The 20,454-nt window shown below is 50.4% G+C and overlaps 1 protein-coding gene across 5 annotated transcripts; it reads left to right on the top strand.

The window, feature by feature from the left end:
* Positions 1–321: 321 nt before the first annotated feature.
* RPAP1 (RNA polymerase II associated protein 1) lies at positions 322–18,777 on the top strand. 5 transcript variants are annotated; one of them, XM_055316775.1, is made up of 25 exons: positions 322–369; positions 1,776–2,032; positions 2,290–2,438; positions 2,916–3,005; positions 3,598–3,718; positions 4,531–4,752; positions 5,644–5,823; positions 7,413–7,528; positions 7,867–7,965; positions 8,821–8,922; positions 9,148–9,315; positions 9,566–9,751; positions 10,013–10,147; positions 10,250–10,420; positions 10,923–11,080; positions 11,518–11,676; positions 11,801–12,002; positions 12,442–12,551; positions 12,853–13,048; positions 13,264–13,416; positions 13,624–13,766; positions 14,342–15,098; positions 17,801–17,977; positions 18,129–18,188; positions 18,277–18,777. In XM_055316775.1, exons 2-25 carry the CDS (start codon positions 1,852–1,854, stop codon positions 18,424–18,426), a joined length of 4,185 nt encoding a protein of 1,394 aa, XP_055172750.1. In that variant the 5' UTR covers positions 322–369; positions 1,776–1,851; the 3' UTR covers positions 18,427–18,777. The 5 variants fall into 5 exon arrangements, with proteins under 5 accessions (XP_055172750.1, XP_055172751.1, XP_055172749.1 ...); XM_055316776.1 differs by having other exon boundaries at positions 338–637; positions 4,624–4,752; XM_055316774.1 differs by having other exon boundaries at positions 338–637.
* The last annotated feature ends 1,677 nt before the right edge of the window (positions 18,778–20,454 follow it).

The raw sequence follows: 20,454 nt of genomic DNA, 5'->3' as shown, positions 1-20,454 counted from the left end.
GGTAGAGCAGGAACTAGCCGTATTTCTTCGGCGCTCAGGGTCCCCAGGGCAGGGGCACCCGGCTGGCTCAGTAGGAAGAGCTTTTGCGACTCTCCAGCTCCGGGTGGAGCTAGGGCCCTACGTAGGATACAGACTTTACTTAAATAAAAAAAACTTGGGGAAAAAAAAAAAAAAAGTGTGCGTGCGTGCGTGCGTGTGTGTGTGTGTGCGTGTGTGTGTGTCCTCGCGCTAAGCGAGCAAACCCCAGAAGGGTGGAGCCAGGCCAGGGAGAGGCGGGGCTGGGTTGCGGGGCGGAAGCCCAGACCTGGTGACGGCGGAAGTCCGGCCCTTGCGGGGCAAGATGGCGGAGTCCAGGCGGTCCTAGGGCAGGTACAGGGCCACGCTGGAGGGATGGACTTCAGGGTTCCCCGGCGCAGGGCTCTGCTATAGGGTATACAGTTCCTTTGTCGGAGCTTCCCAGAGTGTCTTTGCTTTGCACTGGAGTGGCCGCGGCCTCTTCGGTGTGGAGATCCCGACTACGGCCTTCCATCCGCGGGGCTGCATGAGCTGAAACTCGGTGATTTCTCTGCTGATTCGGGTGGTCCAGAAATGTATGCGACCGCAGAGTCCTAGGGGCAGTTGTGGGGCTCGACAGAGTGTAAGTTTTGTACTTATTTGGTGAAATTTATTCCCAAGTGTTTTACTCTTTTTGATGCGATTGTAAGTGATACTGTTTTCTTAATTTTTTCTGATTGTTCTTTTTGTTGGTGTATAAAAATACAGATGATGGGATCCCTGGGTGGCGCAGTGGTTTAGCGCCGGTCTTTGGCCCAGGGCGCGATCCTGGAGACCCGGGATCGAATCCCACGTCAGGCTCCCGGTGCATGGAGCCTGCTTCTCCCTCTGCCTGTGTCTCTGCCTCTCTCTCTCTCTCTGTGACTGTCATAAATAAAAAAAAAAAAAAAAAAAAAAAATTAAAAAAAAAATACAGATGATTTTTATATGTTGATCTTTTTTAGCGCAAGGTTGTTTTGTTTTGCTTTTTAATAATTTGAACACCTTTAGGCCAGGCATATTCTCTCAAGTTTGATACAGAATCATTAGTCCCTGGTATGACATTTATCTGCCTGACTCCTTTTTTTTTTTTTTTTTAATTTTATTTATTTATTCATGAGAGACACACACACACAGAGAGAGAGAGAGGCAGAGACGCAGGCAGAGGGGAGAAGCAGGCTCCATGCAGGGAGCCTGACATGGGACTCGATCCTGGGTCTCCAGGAACATGCCCTGGGCTGAAGGCAGGCATTAAACCGCTGAGCCACCTGGGCTGCCCTATCTGCCTGACTCCTTTTTTTTTTTTTTTATTTTTATTTATTTATGATAGTCACACACAGAGAGAGGGAGAGGCAGAGACACAGGCAGAGGGAGAAGCAGGCTCCATGTACTGGGAGCCCGACGTGGGATTCGATCCCGGGTTTCCAGGATCACGCCCTGGGCCAAAGGCAGGCGCCAAACCGCTGCGCCACCCAGGGATCCCTCTGCCTGACTCCTGATGCCCTTTTTCATAGGTCCCCTACAGTTATTTCTGAGAATTTTTATCATCCACAGATTGTAAAGAACCTTAAGTTGGCAGTAAATATTGTTAGGCTGATGACATCCAGGAGGGGTAATACGGAATAGCAGTAAGGTATGAATGAAAAGGAATGCGTTGATGTGAACCTAAGAAGTGTCTTCTCTGATGCACAATAAAGAATCAAGTTCAATTGCAGAGGGCCCATCAACTTTATTGCTTATAGGGGTGAATGAGAGGGAATCCCCACACCCAAGCAGTGTTGGAAAGAATTGCACAAGAGAAGCAGCTGGTGTGTCAAGATGCTGTCGAGACCAAAGCCAGGCGAGTCAGAGGTGGATTTGCTGCGCTTCCAGAGTCAGTTTCTTGCAGCTGGTGCAGCTCCAGCAGTACAACTGGTGAAGAAAGGAAATAGGAGAGGTGGTGACACTAACCTGGACCAGCCTATGCTGCAAGATCATCGGGATATGGTGACACTGGACAGTGAGTGGCTGAGGAGGAGAGAGGGTATGGCCTCGGGATCCTCTCCCTCTTCCTGATGTGGCTGGATTTTCCCCCTTCATTATTTCAGATACTGTGTAGCCTCTGTTGCTACAGCCCCATTTTGCATGTGAAGAGACAGTGGTTCACAGAGTTTAAATATCTTGTCCAGAGTGACACAGCTTGGGCCGGGGCTTCATAGCTGCCTTTCTTTCTTTGGTTTCCTCCTGCCCTCACATCTGGTTTTTTTCCTTTTTCAGATCTCCCAGATTTACCCCCAGCTTTGGTTCCTGCTCCTTCAAAGAGAGCTAGACCCAGCCCCGGCTGTCTCCTACCAGAACATGAGGACCCTGAAGAGAGGCTGAACAGGCATGATCAGCACATCACTGCTGTCCTGACAAAAATTATTGTGCGTCTCACCCTGGTTGGGTGGGATGAGGCATCCTAGGTAGCAAGGGTTTTGGTTGGGGGTGGTGAGCTGTATGAGTAGAGGGTGATTCAGAAAGGTGGGACTTAGGGGCGCCTGGGTGGTTCAGTCAGTTAAGTATCTACTTTCAGCTCAGGTCATGATCCCAGAGTCCTGGAGTAGACCCTTGCATTGCGCTCCCTGCTCCTTGAGGAGCCTGCTTCTCCCTTTCCCTATGCCACTCTCCCTGCTTGTGTTCTGTCAAATAAGTAAATAAAAATCTTAAAAAAGAAAAAAAAAAGGTGGAACTTTATGTTCCTGCAGTCCATTTGGGGCTGTTTTAGAATCACTGTACTCAAAAAAGGAAGGTGGGTCCATGACTCCCTAGAGATTCTAGTCATACAGAATTGGGGCCAGTAGGATAGTGTCCAGCCTGGGGAAATCTTAATATCTTTACTCCTTTGTGCTTTGTTGCTGCAGGAACGAGATACAAGTTCAGTGACAGTGAATCTGCCTGTGCCCAGTGGTGTTGCTTTCCCTCCTGTGTTCCATCGCTCACAGGAGAGACAAGTAGGCAAAGTGCTTAGATGGTACTTGGGAGACATTAAGTGAGCCTCATAGTGCATCTTCCTCAGGCAGATAATCTGAATAATAAGCAATTTTCTTGTTAAGGTAGCACCATGCTAAACCTGGGTGGCTCAGGGGTTGAGCATCTGCCTTTGGCTCAGGGCGTGATCCCGGGGTCCCAGGATCGAGTCCCACATCAGGCTTCCCAAGGGGAGCTGCTTTTCCCTCTGCCTATGTCTCTGCCCACCTGACCCCCCTGTCTCATGAATAAATAAAACCCTAAAAAAAAAATCAAATCCTCATAACAACCATGTAAGATGGATATCATCATCCCCATTTTTCAGATGAGGAAACTGAGACTCTGAAAAGTTAAGTAAATTGTCCAACACCACACATCTAATAGAAGAGCCAGAAATCCAACCCAAATTTGTCAGATTTCCGGACCAGTCCTCCTATAGAGCCCTGCTTTTCTGAGGACTAGGGTTGTAATCCTTGGAGATTAAGCAAGTCCCTTTGTTTCAGTAGCCTTAGAGAAAAGAGGTTAAGAAGTGACCAGGGTAGTAGTAGTCACCTGGGTTTTCTTTTTGTCTCATAGGGGAGGTCAGCAATATCTGGCAAGAGAAGCATCTTTGCCCAAGAAATTGCAGCAAAGAGAGCGTCTGAAGCCAAGGTTCCACCAGTTAGAGAAGTTGTGTCTTCCCTGGATCCACCAGAGGGTAAGCTGGGGTGGAAGAGGCTTGGGCAGGGCAGCCCCAGTGGCTTAGCGGCTTAACGCTGCCTTCAGCCCAGGGCCTGATCCTGGAGACCCAGGATCGAGTCCCATGTCCGTCTCCCTGCATGGAGCCTGCTTCTCCCTCTGCCTGTGTCTCTGCCTCTCTGCCTCTCTCTCCTTCTGTGTCTCCTAAATAAATAAAATTTTAAAAAATGAAAAAAAAGAAGAGGCTTGGGCTTGGCCTTTTTGTAATACATAATCGTAGACTCACTTTGCGGTATATGTCTTCCCTACATCAAATATGAAGGCATATTTAGATGGCATTTGAGCCATCTAAAGAGGAATCTGTCCCCATTTACAGGATTGAGTTCGGGTGGCTTGGGTTATATCTGGGTCTTAAGTACAGGGAGAATGCCGGCTGTTATTCTACCCTAGGAGAAAAGAAAGAGACGTGTCTGGCAGAGACTGTAAAATAAAGATGAAGGCCAAGATTCCTTTAACAATGCAAAATATTAGCAAAAGAGCTAGGGACAGGCTTCTGGAGGCAGATGGCTGCCTGAATATCCAAGGGAAGAGTCAGAAAGTAGGATATTTCTTAGGGAAACATCCCTCAGAAAGAGGAAAAAAATGAGTGGAGAGGTCACCACCCAATTCAACCTGTGTTTATGTTATGGAGGGTAGGGGGGAGGTGTCTCCATGCTGTGCCTAGGAAACCTTTGGGGCCTCTGTCTGTCTCCAGGGCTAATAGGATTAGGGAAGAGGGCTAGAAGGCCCAGTTGGGATGAGGCGATGAAACTGATCATGTACTTCTTCCAGGTGCTGTGTCCTATGAGGCACTCGCACCCAGGGAGCAGGGCTGCCAGCTTCCATGGGGCAGCCCTGGCTTCCAGGGACCCCATCTCGTCACAGGGAAGGGGCTCAGGAGCCAGGATGCTGAGCAGGAAGCCCAGACCATCCATGAAGAGAACATAGCAAAACTGCAAGCCATGGCTCCTGAGGAGATCCTTCAGGAACAGCAGCGGTTGCTGGCTCAGCTCGGTACGGCATACCTGGCTTTCCTCCTGAGACTGGGCTGGGAAGGGACTGCTACTTGCTGATGAAAGCTTACTGTGCGTGCCAGGCATATTGCTATTTGAATGCATTATTCCATTCTGTCTTCAAACATTTCCTCTAAGGTAGGTAGTACTAACTTCATTTACTTATTAAAAAAAAAAAAAACACAGAGTCTCAGAACTTGAAAAAACTCTCCCCCAGGTCATATGGCTGGTAAGGAACACGGATGAGATGTAAACCCAGGTTTATCAGGTCTAACGGGCCCTGCTCTCAACCACTGTATCGTGTATGCTGTGCTAGTGTAGTCTATGCTAGATTATAGCTGGTGCTCTCTGGCACAGTTATGAATGTCCTGGTATAGCATGATGTAGCAGAGGTATAGCATGCTAGAGCGTGCTATACCTCCTTCCTAGTTTCTGTTCACCAGAACAGTAGCACCAAGTCAATCTTTTTCAGACTGTGTATCTAGCATCTTCATAGAGCATATGTAGATTAGGTTTCAGTAAATATTTGTAAATAAGTCATCTAGAAGTGAGATAAATTATTCCCCTAAATCCCTTCTCTTGGCCCCAGTCAGCATTTATTCATTTATTCCATAGCCCTTCTTTTGGACCTCTGACCTGGAGCCAAGCACAAGGATGGGCAGGAACCTGGGCGGGCCAGGGGACTGTGAAGAATGGAGAGGAGGGTGGGGGGGCACATCCAAGTGACAGGTGTGGGTCATTAAATCCCCAAGAGCAACTAGGGTGCTCAGGCCAGGGTTGGGAAATGGCTTGTCCTGATCTTGGCACCAATAGGCAGAATTCAGGTTTCAGGTCTACAGGAGGCTGGGGAGGATCTGCCACCACCCACTTTCCCTTCCATCCTCTCCTCTAGATCCCAGCTTGGTTGCCTTCTTGAGGTCTCGCAGCCGTACCCATGAGCAAGCAGGAGAGAAGGCCACAGAGGAGCAGAGGCTAGGAGGACACTCTGTTGAGGTCACCGGAGAGGAGCTCATTGTGCCAATTTCTGCAAAGGAACCCAGACAGGAAGATGATCTGGATCCAGGAGCCCCAGGTTTGAAGGAAGGGGAGCATCTTTTGGAGAATAAAAGTAGAAGAAAGTATCCCTTCTCCTAGGCCTGGCAGATGGGAAAGAATCTTCTCTGTCCTTGGACATCTAACATTAATCTCCATTATTGTCTGGAAGTCAGTCTTCATTTGCTGATGTGTATGCTCTTCCTGTATATGTTTCCTGTTTTCTTGTCCTGTTACTGCTCCTTCTCCCCCTTCCCTGATAAGCGACAGCAGGGTGTGATGGCTGACCCCTCCCCCAGCAGATCATGTCCATCTTGCCTCTGCAGTAGCTGTGCCTGCTCTGGCTCTGTCCATCCTACAGTTTTCTGCCTCTGCTGTCCATGTTGGGGGGAAGATGGCAGGGCCAGGGCCATGGGAGAAGAGTCTGACACAGGTCTTACGAACATGCCAGACTTCAAGCAGAGAGGCCAGTGGGAGCACTCATTTCCCAGGACCAGGATTATTTTATTAGTGATTAACAAAAGAAATCGAATTATGAAAGCCAGGAACCTTCTGCCCCTCAGTGAGCCCTGGGCCAGCTGAGCAGGTCAGGTGGGGATTGTGGGAGAAGAAGGAGGATGTCTGGGGTGTGTGTTTACGTATCTTGGCCCCACAGAAGCAGGATGGCTGCTTCTCATTGCTTCACTCCCCTGCTTTTTTTTTTTTTTTTTAAAGATTTATTTATTTATTCATTCAGAGAGAGCAAGAGAGAGGCAGAGACACAGGCAGAGGGAGAAGCAGGCTCCATGCAGGAAGCCCGATGTGGGACTTGATCCCGGGTCTCCAGGATCACACCCCCAGCTGCAGGCGGCGCTAAACCGCTGCGCCATCAGGGCTACCCCACTCCCCTGCTTCTTTAGGAGGTCAGTACTAGGGCCGCCTGGGTGGCTCAGTGGTTGAGCATCTGCCTTTGGCTCAGGGAGTGATCCTGGAGTTCCGGGATCGAGTCCCACATCAGGCTCCTTGGGGAGCCTCCCTGCTTCTCCCTCTGCCTCTATGTGTCTCATGAATAAATAAATAAATCTTAAAAAAAAAAAAATACTGGGATCCCTGGGTGGCGCAGCGGTTTGGCGCCTGCCTTTGGCCCAGGGCGCGATCCTGGAGACCCGGGATCGAATCCCACATCGGGCTCCCGGTGCATGGAGCCTGCTTCTCCCTCTGCCTATGTCTCTGCTTCTCTCTCTCTCTCTCTCTCTGTGACTATCATAAATAAATAAAAATTAAAAAAAAAATAAAAAAAAATACTGTCTCCACAGTATAGACAGTGGAGAACTGTGTTTACCCTGATATATATGGTCCTCTCTTCCTCGTCTGCTACCTCTCTCCTTTTCTTTACCTCCTCCTCTTGCCCCTCTCAGCGAATACTTGGGGTCAGCAACAGGCTAAAGCCCAGGACTAGGTGTGTTCCGCCATATCGGAGATATTTGCCCAGAGCCCAGAGTGGCTGTGCCACTTAGACATAGCCAAAGGCACAGGCTGCTAGACCCTTGGACAGAGGTAGGTGTGGCAGCTGCAGGGTCACATCTGGGACCCCTTTGGGTCAGTGAGCTGAGCTCCTTAGGGAATACTACTCTGCTTTCATCTTCCCAGCTCTGGCGCTGCCTGTGAACCCCCACAAAGAATGGGTGCACATGGACACTGTGGAGCTGGAGAAGCTCCACTGGACCCAGGATCTGCCTCCGCTCCGGAGGCAGCGGACGCAGGAGGTGAGGAGGGCCAGCTGGCCTACAAGGGGTGGAGCGGGCTGGGAGTGGCCACAGAAGCTCTACCCACCCCCAGAGACAGCATCACTTTCCATGCCCCCCTTTCTCATTCTCCCATGCTCCTACACCTGAACACAGGCCCCTTTCTTCCCTGGAGCTTGAGAAACATTTCTCCTTTGTGCTTCTCCTCCTCTCGCATCATCCTGCCTGGCCCCTGGCCGGGGAGTTCCATTTCCACTCAGGGGTAGAGTCAGGACTGGAGGCCTGGGATAAAAGGTGAGGAGTAGGTGTAGGGAAGTTGCTGTGTTTCCAGCCTATAGACTTCTTTTTCTTCCCATTAGAGGATGCAGGCCCGATTTAGTCTTCAGGGAGAGCTGCTGGCCCCTGATGTGGACCTGCCCACCCATCTGGGCCTGCACCACCATGGAGAAGAAGCAGAGGTGAGGCACGGGGCCCAGTGAGGACTGGGCAGCTCTCAGCAAGTGCTTTTATCTGCCATGTGGAAGAGGCCTCTGGTCAGCTGCCTTGGACCTTCTGTGTATCCTGTTCTATTTCCTGACTTTGTTCTCCATAGGTTCTTAGGCTCAAAATGTTTCTCCTTGTTCCTTCACATTCCAGTCACTTGCCTGGACTTGACATTTTTATGTCTGTCACCTCCCCTGATGCTTTCTAGAGAAGAGCCCTGCTCCCTCTTACCTGTTCAGCCACCACATCTTCCACTCTCTCAGCCATGCCATCCGTCCCTCATGCGGCTGCCATCCTGATTCCCTCTGGCCCAGCCTAGGCCATGTCCTGCCTTGGAAAGTTTCCTGGCTCCCTTCTGCTCACAGAATAGTCTTGGCTCCTTAGCCTGCTGAGACAGCCCTGCTGACCCTACAGCTCTTCCTTCTCACTCTTGCTGCACCTTTGTGGTGCCCTCTCCCACATACCCTGGGGGCTCAGGGACCTCCAGGCTCACTCAGTTCTTCAGGCCATGGAAGCTCTGCCCACCCACTGAGATCATGTCCCTTCTCCATGTCCCCCTTTTCTTTCTCTCCTATTATCCTCTTGCAAATTGAACACTGATTACTGCATTCCTCCCTGTCTGCTTTATGCCATGGTTACTGTGTGCAAATCTTAATCTTCTTTACCAGTTTGACAATCCATGGAGAGGAGAGGCAAGAGATACCACTTGCTTAACTTTGTCCTCCCTTTGACAACTAGCTCAGTGCCTGGAATAATCGGGGTTTCTGTGGATTGGTTGGGGGATGCCACCCTGTGTCTTGGCTCCTTCTGATTTCTTGTCCCTGCTCCAGAGAGCAGGATACTCCCTACAGGAGCTATTCCACCTGACACGCAGCCAGGTGTCCCAGCAGAGAGCACTAGCGCTGCATGTGTTGGCCCAGGTCATCAGCAGGGTGAGTGGACTGCTGGCCTGGCCTTGCCTGCCCCCGTGCCTCGCCAGCCCCCTGCCCCCACCTTAGACTTCCCCACCTCCTATCCTTTTTGTTCCAGCCCAGTAGCCCATACACCAACTGTCTCTGGGGTAGATGGGGAATGGGACAGACCCAAGGTCATAGGTGGGCAAGTGAAGGGTTTAGTAACTTCAACATCTTCAGCAAGGTTTTATCCTTCCCCCCAAGGCCCAGGCTGGTGAGTTTGGGGACCGGCTAGTGGGCAGTGTCTTTCGCCTCCTTTTGGATGCTGGTTTCCTCTTCCTGCTGCGCTTCTCCCTGGATGACAGAGTGGATGGGGTCATTGCAGCCGCCGTCCGGGCGCTTCGGGCTCTGCTGGTGGCTCCCGGAGATGAGGTAGGCAGGGATAGGAATGGGGCTTTGAGGCATCAGGGTCCTTGCTCCTGTTGCTGGGCATGCCCCTACTGCACAGGCTTTGCCAGGCAGAGCAGAAAATGGGCTGGCAGCATCACCATCTTTTCCTAAGGGCCCCAAAGCCCAGCAGCCTTCCCTTTCTGTTCTTGGCAGGTGGCTTCTGCTGACTACTCCTAGACCTTTTTCCGGACCTGACTCCTTCCTCTTTTTGCCACCTTCTTCCCTATGGCAGGAGCTCCTCGACACCACCTTCTCCTGGTACCACGGAGCTTTGGTGTTCCCTCTGATGCCCAGCCAGGAAGACAAGGAGGACGATGAGGATGAAGATGAAGAGCCTCCAGCAGAGAAAGCAAAAAGGAAGAGCCCTGAGAAAGGAAACCAGCCTCCATCTGATCTGGCTCGACGTGACGTCATCAAGGTAAAGGTGCTGGGGCAGCTTTAGGGAGGGGGTGGGGGACACAGAGAATCCCAAGCAGGCTCCACACCCAGTGCTAAGCCCAGTGTGGGGCTCAGTCTCACAACCCTGAGATCATGACCTGAGCCAAAATCGAGAGTCAGATGCTCAACTGACTAAGGCACCTCGGCACCCTCATAGGGCAAGCACATCTTAGGCAAGAAGGGTCATCAGGGTTTGGGGCCCAGCTGCATTTGGCACCAGGTTTATCCTTCTGATCACCAGGGGCTTCTGGCTACCAATCTGCTGCCTCGGCTACGCTACGTGCTAGAGGTAACCTGCCCAGCACCTTCTGTGGTCCTTGACATCCTGGCTGTGCTCATTCGTCTGGCCCGGCATTCCCTGGAGTCAGCCACAAGGGTGAGAAAGAGAAGAGAAGGAGACAAAGAATAGGCAAAGAGCCTAGCTGGGTCTGAGCCTGACCCTCGGCCTCCCCACCTCCCTTTTCTTCCTGTCCCTCAGGTCCTAGAGTGTCCTCGGCTAATAGAGACTGTGGTTCGAGAGTTCCTGCCTACCAACTGGTCTCCTGTGGGAGTGGGGCCTGTCCCCAGTCTACACAAAGTGCCCTGTGCCACTGCCATGAAACTACTTCGTGTCCTGGCCTCGGCTGGTAGGAATATTGCTGCCCGGCTGGTGAGCAGGACAAAGGGCAAGGGATGAGGGACTTAAGACAGGGCTGGGTTGAAGGCTAAGCATGGCCTCTGGACTCTGGGTAACCAACTCATGCCATCTTCCTCTTCATCTCTGATCCAGTTGCTTAGAAATGCAACAGAAACCATGAGCCAGGAGCCTAATCACCTGGAGTCTAGTGGATCCTATAGGCCTACTGTGCTTTCGTTACCTGAAGGGAGGGCTCCCTCTTCCCTGGATCCAGACCAGAAGAGCCACATATAGATGGGCAGCCATCACCCCTAGCCTGGTAGCCCTAGAAAGGGTGCCTAGTAAGTGCTTGCTAAAAAGACAGAGGAGAAGGAGTGATGGATGAGTTGGTTTCATCTTGGCCCAAAGCTAAGACCCCATGGCCTGAGAGGGGCCTGGAACAGGGCTGAATTGAGCTGTGGTCATAATAAGAGACCCTGAGGCCACTTGGGCCCCCAGCTAAATGTGATGCCCAGACTGCTCTCTTCGCCCTCAGCTGAGCGGCTTTGACCTCCGGAGTCGCCTGTGCCGCTTTTTAGCAGAGGCTCCACAGGAAATGGCCTTGCTCCCAGAGGAAGCGGAGATGATGAGCACTGAGTCCCTCCGTCTGTGGGCTGTGGCTGCCTCCTACGGCCAGGGTGGTGACCTTTACAGGTGAGGAGAGCTGGACTGGACTGGATGCCTCCAGTTCTGCACTCTGGCCACATCTGATAACAGCCTTGCTCAAGGTGTCAAGCTCAGAGGGAAGCTAAGGAGGAGAGGATTCTGGGAAGAATGAAGAGAGCTTGGGGGCCAGGGGGCCAGTAGAACAAAGCTGAATTAGCCACATTCTGTGCACAGCAGCCTTAGTAGCTTGGTGAAATCAGATTTAAATCCCTGTTGGGAGGAAACCTGGAAGGTCTACCTCCTTCCTTTCAGCCCCCAGCCTGCCTTTTCTCTGAAGCCTTCCAGGAGTGCCCATCCCTGGGGCCTCTCCCTCCCAAGCCTCCTTAACCAAACTACAGATCCCTGGGGCAGCACCCTGCCTTGTGTCTTCTGTCTCCATGTCCAATGTCTTTGTATGCTGAAAGACTGGGATTGTTCTCCCCCAGGGAGCTGTACCCAGTGCTGATGCGAGCCCTGCAGTCTGTGCCAGAGGAGCTCAGCACCCAGCCCCCTCAGCCCCTGTCTGTACAGCGGATAGCCTCCTTGCTCACTCTCCTCACCCGGCTGACCCTAGCAGCCAGCAGCACTGCCCCTAAGCCCAGCAGGTAGGTCATAGCTCTGAGCTCCAGAACAGGCAGCAGCACTCCTTCAGAGGAAAAGGGTGGTAGAGCTTACGGGAGAGTCGAGGCGGCTGGACCTTCATTGTGACCCCTTTTGGCATTCCTGTAGTGACTGTGCTGAGGCCAGTCTGTCGGCCACCCCTTCCTCCATCACTTGGACACAGGTGTCTGGGCTCCAGCCTCTTGTGGAGCCCTGTCTCAGACAGACCTTGAAGTTGCTGCCAAGACCCGAGGTGTGGCATGCCCTGGGCCCAGTGCCCACTGCCTGCCTACTCTTCCTGGATGCATACTACCAGGCCTGGAGCCAGCAGGTGAGTGTCGCTTGCCTGCCTTCCTCTGTCCCCTGGGTGCCTGCCTCTATCTTGACACACCACCCTCTACCTCCTTCTCTGTTTCCACCTCCCCACCCTACCTCCCCATTCCACTTTTTCCTGCTCTCCACCTTTACCCCCCACCTCTCTTCTTCCCTCCCCCCCACCCCACCCATATCCATTGGAGCTGCCAAGGAGCTGTATTGGTGGGGACAGAGAACCCCAGACAACAGCATTGTCTCCCTGGAGCCTTCATGCTCTGAGGATAGGGGATGTCAGGGCAACCTTGGAGTCTTTTCTCTCTCCAGAGGGTCAGAGGGCAGAAACCTCCAAACACTGACTCTTGGGCTCTTAGAGTAATGGGCTTAGCCTGGGGACACCGTGTCTAGGAGAATGGGTATCTTGGGCTGTCAGCTCAGTGAACCCCTTGGTCCTCCAGCCAAATCTGTGCCCAGAGGATTGGCTTCAGGATATGGAGCGCCTGTCAGAGGACCTGCTGCTACCCCTGCTGCGCACACCCTCTCTAGGCAGCCTGTGGGATTCTCTTGGGTATGTACTCTGTGTGTATACAGTGTGTGTGTGTATAGTTGGGAGGGTGGGGGCAGTGGGAAGGAGGTAGCTTCTCTCCCTGTGGGACTCCTAGGTCTAGCTCCCTGTTCCATCCCAAGTAGGACCTGTCAGCTGGAAGGTCCTAAATCCCTAGCAGGTAGCATGTGAGAGCTCTGAGGAATGTGGGTACTGGTCCACATAGCCAGGCCCCTGCTGGCCCTGGTCGCAGCCCAGGCAACTCTTTTCCAGCCCAGCACCCATCAGGCCAGAGTCCCCCTGAGCTTCTTCATTCTGCCTCCAGGTGCTGCTCCCCTCTCTGCAACCCACAATTCTGTGCTCCGGCCCCTGAAGCCGTCCCCAACCTCGTGTCACTGGGCAGCGCAGGAGGCCGCCCCTCTCTCTGGCTGCCTGGCTCAGCCTCACCCTTCCCATTCCTCACGGCCCTTCTCTCTCTTTTCAACACCTTGGCCCGGATCCACAAGGGGCTATGTGACCAGGTGAGACCTAGGCACCTGGTTAGGGGTCAGGTAAGGGAGGGGGGACGTGGAGGGGCAAGATGGGAGGAGTTAGAAAGAAAGGGTAAGGGTACTACTAGGGGAAGGGAGGCCTCTCCTGCCAGCACCTGTTTCTGTGAGTTTGTCTAGGCAGCCACCTGAGGAACCCCAGGAAAGATCAGTCACTTTTAGATCTGAACAAGTTTGCTTTTCTTCAGCTGGCCACCATATTGGCTACCCCAGGACTCCAGAACTACTTCCTCCAATGTTTGGCTCCTGTGGCTGCCCCATTCCTCACACCCTTCTCTGCGTGGGCCTTGCGCCATGAGTACCACCTGCAGTACCTGGCACTCATCCTGGCCCAGAGAGTGGTAGGTGCACCCTAGCCTCCCATACCTCTGTCCACTCTCCTCACCCTCCCCCATTAACCCTACCCGGCATCTGGCAGTCCATGCAGTTCCTACTTTGCTCTAGATATGCCCAGGATCTGTGCATCTGTCTTCTTTGCATCCTCACTTCTCTCTGCTCTGTCCCCTCTCACACACACACACCCGCCCCAATCCCTTCTCTGTTCATAGGCAACAGTTCAGCCAGCCGTGGTCATCAATGCTGCCCTTCATCATAGTATGGTCTTGGCCCTGCTGAGCCGACTGCTGCCCGGAAGTGAGCACCTTGCCCACGAGCTCCTGCTGAGCTGTGTATTCCGACTGGAGTTCCTCCCGTGAGTCCAGGGTTGGTGACATCAGCTCAGCCCTTTGAGGGGCGGCTGTGGCTGTTGATGGAGGAGCCCTGAATTTGGAGGCAGGAGACCTGGGTTTAATCCCCTCTCTTCCATGGATTATGCTTTACCTGTCAGAGTTTCATTTCTCATCAGTAAAGCAGGGATGAAGACACCCACACTAGAGAATTATGAGACTTCAGTGTGACCGTCCAGCTAAGAAGTGGCCTATAAACTAGCCATACACACATAACAGCTAATGGGGACTGGGTGCTTACTCTGTACCTGGTGGCTTCTTCAGGATTTGTGTTCTGTTTTCCCTGTACTATGAGATAGGCATTGTTGTTATTCCCAGTTTACTATGAGGAAACAGGCACGAGAAGCCCCATCAGCCTGCCCCTAGGCAGCTGACTCTAGTGTCTACCCTCTTTGCTGCACACACTACATAGAAAGTGATTAGGGGAACAGGGAAGAGCACAGTTGGACCTAGGAACCTCTGGGAAGCCCTGGAGCACCAGCATGGTGTTTAGAGGGTTTTGGTTCAAGTGCTCATTTTTGGCTTTTGGGTTCTGTTGCAGGGAAAGAGCATCAGGGGGTCTGGAGGCCGCCGACTTCTCTGACCGGCTGTCCTTAGGGAGCGGCAAGGACTCTGGGTGTGGGCGAGGGGCTCTGCTGGCTCAGGCTTGCCAGGACCTCCCCAGCATCCGCAGCTGCTACGTGACCCACTGCCCACTGGCCCGAGCCAGCCTCCTAGCCTCTCAGGCCTGGTACCGAGGGGAGCTGTGGCAAGTCCCAACCCTGCTGCTCCCTGTGCCTAAGGAGCCACTGCTGCCTACTGACTGGCCTTTCCTGCCACTGATCCACCTCTACCACCAGGCCTCAGACACTCCCTCGGGGCTCCCTCCTGCTGACACCATAAGCACGGCTGTGCGGGCCCTGCAGTGGGTGCTGGTCTTGGAGAGCTGGCGCCCCCAGGCCCTCTGGGCTGTACCTCCTGCTGCCCGCTTGGCACGGCTCATGTGTGTGTTCCTGGTGGACGGTGAACTCTTCCGGGAGACCCCAATACAACATCTGGTGGCAGCCCTCCTGGCCCGGCTCTGCCAGCCTAAAGTCCTGCCAGACCTCAGGCTGGATTGCCCCCTTCCCGGCCTTGCATCTTTCCCTGACCTCTATGCCAACTTCCTGGAGCATTTTGAGGCTGTCTCTTATGGGGACCACCTCTTTGGAGCTCTGGTTCTCCTTCCCCTGCAGCGTCGGTTCAGCGTCACTTTGCGCCTCGCCCTTTTTGGGGAGCATGTGGGAGCCCTGCGAGCTCTGGGCCTGCCTTTGACCCAGGTACTTTGTCAGCAGAGCCTACCATGGCTTTCTGGTACTGGGCCTGAGGGGCAGTGAATTAAGAGAATCCACTGAAAGGGTTTAACAGAGTACCTGGCATATGGTATATATTGGTTATTATTAACAAGCCATGACTCATTGCTCAGTGCTACAGTCTAAATAAGAGAGCTACTAAAAACCAACATAGTTCTAAGTTATTCATATTTTAGGTGATAGGGCAGGATTCAGAAAAGGGAAAGACCAAAATGGGCTTACCATAGGGAGAAGGCTTTGGGGAAGAGGTAGGGATTGACTTGGGTACTGAAGGTTAGGTAGAATTTGATTGTGAGGTGAAGGACGGATTGTACACACCTCACCAATGGTGGGATTGGTGGGACACCATCAGCAAAATGGTGGAGGGAGGAAGGATTATAACAGGGTGGGAAGAGAGAGTTTAGAACAGATTTCAGTTTAGGAACTTGTTGGAAACAGGCTAATAAAGTCTTACAAGGCCTCAAAAATCAGGCTAAAGGGTTAAACTTACAAGCTGTAGAGAATTACTATTTTTTAAGTTTTTTTATTATTTTCATTATAACTTCATTATAACATACTTCATTATAACTGTTTCATTATAACTTATTTTTTTAATTAATTAATTATTTATTTATTTATTTATTTTTATTTATGGTAGTCACAGAGAGAGAGAGAGGCAGAGACATAGGCAGAGAGAGAAGCAGGCTCCAAGCACCGGGAGCCTGACGTGGGATTCGATCCCGGGTCTTCAGGATCGTGCCCTGGGCTAAAGGCAGGCGCCAAACCGTTGCGCCACCCAGGGATCCCCATTATAACTTATTTTTATGTTCATTATAATTTTAAGTAAACTTAAAGTATAAATATTTTAATAAATACATTTAGCATGTATATAAAATACATAGAGAACTAAAAAATATGTAAAATATTTTTAAAAATTAAAAAGAACAGGGGCACTTGGGTAGCATAGTCGGTTAAGTGTCTGCCTTCAGCTCGGGTCATGATCATCTCAGGGTCCTGGGATCCAGGCCCTAGTTGGGCTCCCTCTTCATTGGGGAGTCTGCTTCTCCCTCTCCCCACTGCTTGTGCACTCTCTCTCTCTCTCAAATAAATAAAATCTTAAAAAAAAAAAAATTATGGTCATCCATAATCCCACTGCCCAGTAGTAACTGTTTTGATTTTGATTTATTTTCTTTTTTAGTCTTTATATGTGCATATATATTTTTATAAAATTGAGATCCCTTCATAATGTTTTCTGCATTTAATGTATGATAAACTTTTTTCAATCATTAAATATTCTAAGAAATCAACATTTTTTATTACATTATCATCCATTGTATAGGTGCATCCTTTTCTCAGAACCCCTTGGTGAGCATGAAAATTGTTTCTAATTTTCTGCTATATGAAGTAACACTATGATAAACACCACTGGATATAAACTTTATCTCTTTTGTAATCTTTTTTTAGAGATTTTATATTTTAAAGTAATCTCTACACCCAGCATGGGCTTGAACTCAAAACCCCAAAATCAAGGGTTGCATGCTGTACTGAGCCAGCCAGGTGCCCCTCTCATAATCATTTCTGCGTGGACTTAAGAGTGATTTTCCTTTTTTTTTTTTCTTTTTTTTTTTTAATTTTTTTTAAATTTTTTTTATTTATGACAGTCACAGAGAGAGAGAGAGAGAGGCAGAGACACAGGCAGAGGGAGAAGCAGGCTCCATGCACCGGGAGCCTGATGTGGGATTCGATCCCGGGTCTCCAGGATCGCGCCCTGGGCCAAAGACCGGCGCTAAACCACTGCGCCACCCAGGGATCCCTTTTCTTTTCTTTTTTTAAGGTTTTATTTATTCATGAGAGGCAGAGACACAGGCAGAGAGAGAAGCAGGCTCCATGCAGGAAGCCCGATATGGGATTTGAAGCCGGGACTCCAGGATCACGTCCTGGGCCGAAGGCAGGCACTAAATTGCTGAGCCACCCAGGCATCCAGAGTGATTTTTTCTTATAAAGAGAGTTACTGGTCCGAAGAAAATGAACTTTTGGAAGGTTTAATAATATGGAGCAGTTGAATGTGACTTTTTTCAGACTTTTTAATTTGGGCAGCCCGGGTGGCTCAGCGGTTTAGCTCCGTCTTCAGCCCAGGGCCTGATCCTGGAGACCTGGGATCGAGTCCCATGTCAGGCTCCTTGCATGGAACCTGCCTCTCTTTCTGTCTCTGTGTATCTCTCATGAATAAATAAAATCTAAAAAAAAAAAAAAAGACTTTTTAATTTATTTATTCATGACAGAGGCAGAGACATAGGCAGAGGGAGAAGCAGGCTCCCTGCAGGGAGCCTGCTGGGGGACTGGATCCCAGAATCCTGGGATCATGGGGATCATGACCTGAGCCGAAGGCAGACACTCAACCACTATGCAACCCAGGTGCCCCTGAATGTGAAATTTTGAAAGTTTTTATTTTAAGGCACATAAACAAGTAGTGGTGGGCAGTAGAAATTGACTACTGCTTCCCAGTTTACCCTGCTTCCAGCTCTTGTCTTTAACCTCAATCCTTGTGATAGACAGGAATGGATGGTCTGTCCAAGACCTTCTCTTTCCCCTCACAATATGGTTCAGGTGACTATCAAGCACCCACCCTGTTGTCCCATGATACACATTCCCACCCTCACCCTCAGCATGTCTCATTCGCCCTGTCACAGTTGCCTGTGTCCTTGGAATGCTATACGGAGCCTCCTGAAGACAACCTGGTCCTCCTTCAGCTCTACTTCCGGACCCTGGTTACTGGTGTGCTCTGTCCACGTTGGTGCCCTGTGCTGTATGCTGTGGCAGTGGCCCATGTCAACAGCTTCATCTTCTCCCAGGACCCAAAGAGCTCAGTAAGTTACATCCCCATCTCCAAAGACATGCTGCGAGACTGCGATTGAGCTGCCTCCAGGTCAGCTGGGGAGGAGATGAGAGCCAGTGAGGCTAGTGGTAGGTATCAGCCATCAACCCAGTGCCATCTTTTCCTCTGTGTTCTGCCTCTAGGATGAGGTAAAGGCTGCCCGCAGGAGCCTGCTACAGAACACTTGGCTGCTGGCAGATGAGGTAGGGGGGCTGGAGGGTGGGAAAATAGGCCTTGGGGGACAGAGATCTCAACAGGACCTACTTGATAAAATTTCTTCCCTTTTTGCAGGGTCTCCGGCAGCACCTTCTCCACTATAAACTCCCTAATTCTGCCCTCCCAGAAGGCTTTGAACTATATCCCCAGTTGCCCCCTCTGCGTCAGCAGTACCTCCAGAGACTGACCTCAGGGATGCTCCAAAATGGGCTATCAGAGGCCTAGTATAGTTGCTACAGATAAAGACGTGGGTACATTCTCCTGGGGTTCACTGACATCTGCCTGGCCAGACAAAAGGATTTTGTTTCCTAAGGGTGAACAGGAGACCAAGGAGTAGGAGGCTTGCCGTTTGAGTTTTTTTGGAGCAGGGTGAGCCCTACCATTACGTTCTGATGTCTGAAGCCCAGGATCTGGGCCTTTTGAGGGTCTGTATTGGGAGTGAATGGTAACATAACTATTTACCCCTCTTTTGGGGACAAAACAGACTATGTACATCTCTCCTCCTTCTCCTGCTCCAGACCAGGATATATGAATGCTACAGATTTGTACAGAAATAAATTTTTTTTATTATTATTATTTCCTGGTAACCTGATTTGGACTGATTTAAGACATGGTGGTTTAGGATTGTATGGAGGGATGGATTATCCCACTGGAGAAGCAGGACCTCTATGAGAAATGGGAGAAGTAAGAACTGAGTCCACATCTGGGACAATTAACATGTGGGTCCCAGTTCTGGAGCACAGCCAGGCCAGAGTAATGCTCTTGGGAAGGAGTATTGCTGAAAGGACTCTCAAGGAGTCCACTTGGAGTATAAGCATCCTTAGATCAACGTCTTGTCTTATGGTCCATTATCTATTATCTATGCTATCCTGAGATACAAGGAAACCAAAAATCAGACTGTGCAGCAGCTGTTTCAGCTCTTTGGGCTGCTGTAACAATACCATAGACTGAGTGGCTTATAAACAACAAATTTATTTCTAACAGCTCTGGAGGCTGGGAAGTCCAAGCTCAAGGTGCTGGCACTGTTGGTCTCCAGTGAGGGCCCACTTTCTGGTTCCTAGACAGCCCTCACATAGATGAAGGGACATGGGAGCTCTCTGGGGTTTTATAAAGACACCCACCCTGGGGCACCTGGGTGGCTCAGTGGATTAAGCATCTGCCTTCGGCTCGAGTCATGATCCCAGGGTTCTGGAATCAAGCCTCATGTCCAGCTCCTGACTCAGTGGGGAATCTGCTTCTCCCTCTCCTCTCCCTCTGCCACTCTCTGTGCTCCTTCTCTCTTTCTTTCTCAAAATCTTAAAAAAAAAGAGACACTAACCACATTCTACCTATGAGGGTGGAGCCCTCATGACCTAATCACTTTCCAGAGGACTTACCTCCAGATATCCTCACATTGGATATTAGAGTTCAGCATGAGACCTTGGCTGGGGGCAGGAGGCAGGTAGGGGGAATAGGTCACAAACATTCAGTCTCTAGCACTGTCCTACAACCCCTCCATTGTGAACTTCAGTAGTGGTAGGTGAGGCTGGGAAGGAGTGGATCAAACCATGAACTCTGGTTCATCTCTTTTGGTAGAGTTTTTAATGTTCTTTTGTCTAAATTCTGACTCTTAAGCTCTTACAGTGTCATTTTCTGTGTGGAATTAACTGTGTTTACAGGTCATCAGAATGAGTACAGTGTGCCCTGTCAGTAGGTAGAGAGAACCCGCTTGCCATAAATGGAGCTACTGAACACAGAGTTATACAGGAAGTTTTCTAAGCAACTACTGCATCTGCAAACAGCAGTAGTTCCCAAACTTATGTGACAAAAATCACCTGGAGAGTGTTAAAACAATTCGCTAGGCCCTTCACCAGTTTTTCTGATTTAGTAAACCTAGGGTGAAACCCGAGTATTTGCATCTGTAACAGGTTTCCAGGTGGTGCTGAGGCTGCTGTCCAAGCCCAAACACATGTTGAGAACCACTTTTTTTTTTTTTTGAGAACCACTTTTTATTGGCTTATTGGAACCTTACCAAGTAAATTCTGTGACCTCACAGTGGGAATACCCAGAGAGTTAAATAGAGCATGGGTACTAGAGTGCTACAAAAAGTATAAAGTAGCATCTTTATCTAGCACTATATTCTCAGAGACAACCAAATAGCTAACTACTATCACTTCTTTTTTTTCTAGTGCTTTATATTAAACATAGGCCTCAGCCTTTAAAATTAGTATTAACTATTATTAGTAGTATTTAAAAATAGTATTTTGGGGGATC

This window comes from Nyctereutes procyonoides, unplaced genomic scaffold, assembly GCF_905146905.1.
Source record: "Nyctereutes procyonoides isolate TBG_1078 unplaced genomic scaffold, NYPRO_anot_genome, whole genome shotgun sequence".
NCBI classification, from domain to species: domain Eukaryota; kingdom Metazoa; phylum Chordata; class Mammalia; order Carnivora; family Canidae; genus Nyctereutes; species Nyctereutes procyonoides.
The sequence above is the reverse complement of the archived record's forward strand: the minus strand, read 5'-3'. Positions and strand labels throughout refer to the sequence as shown.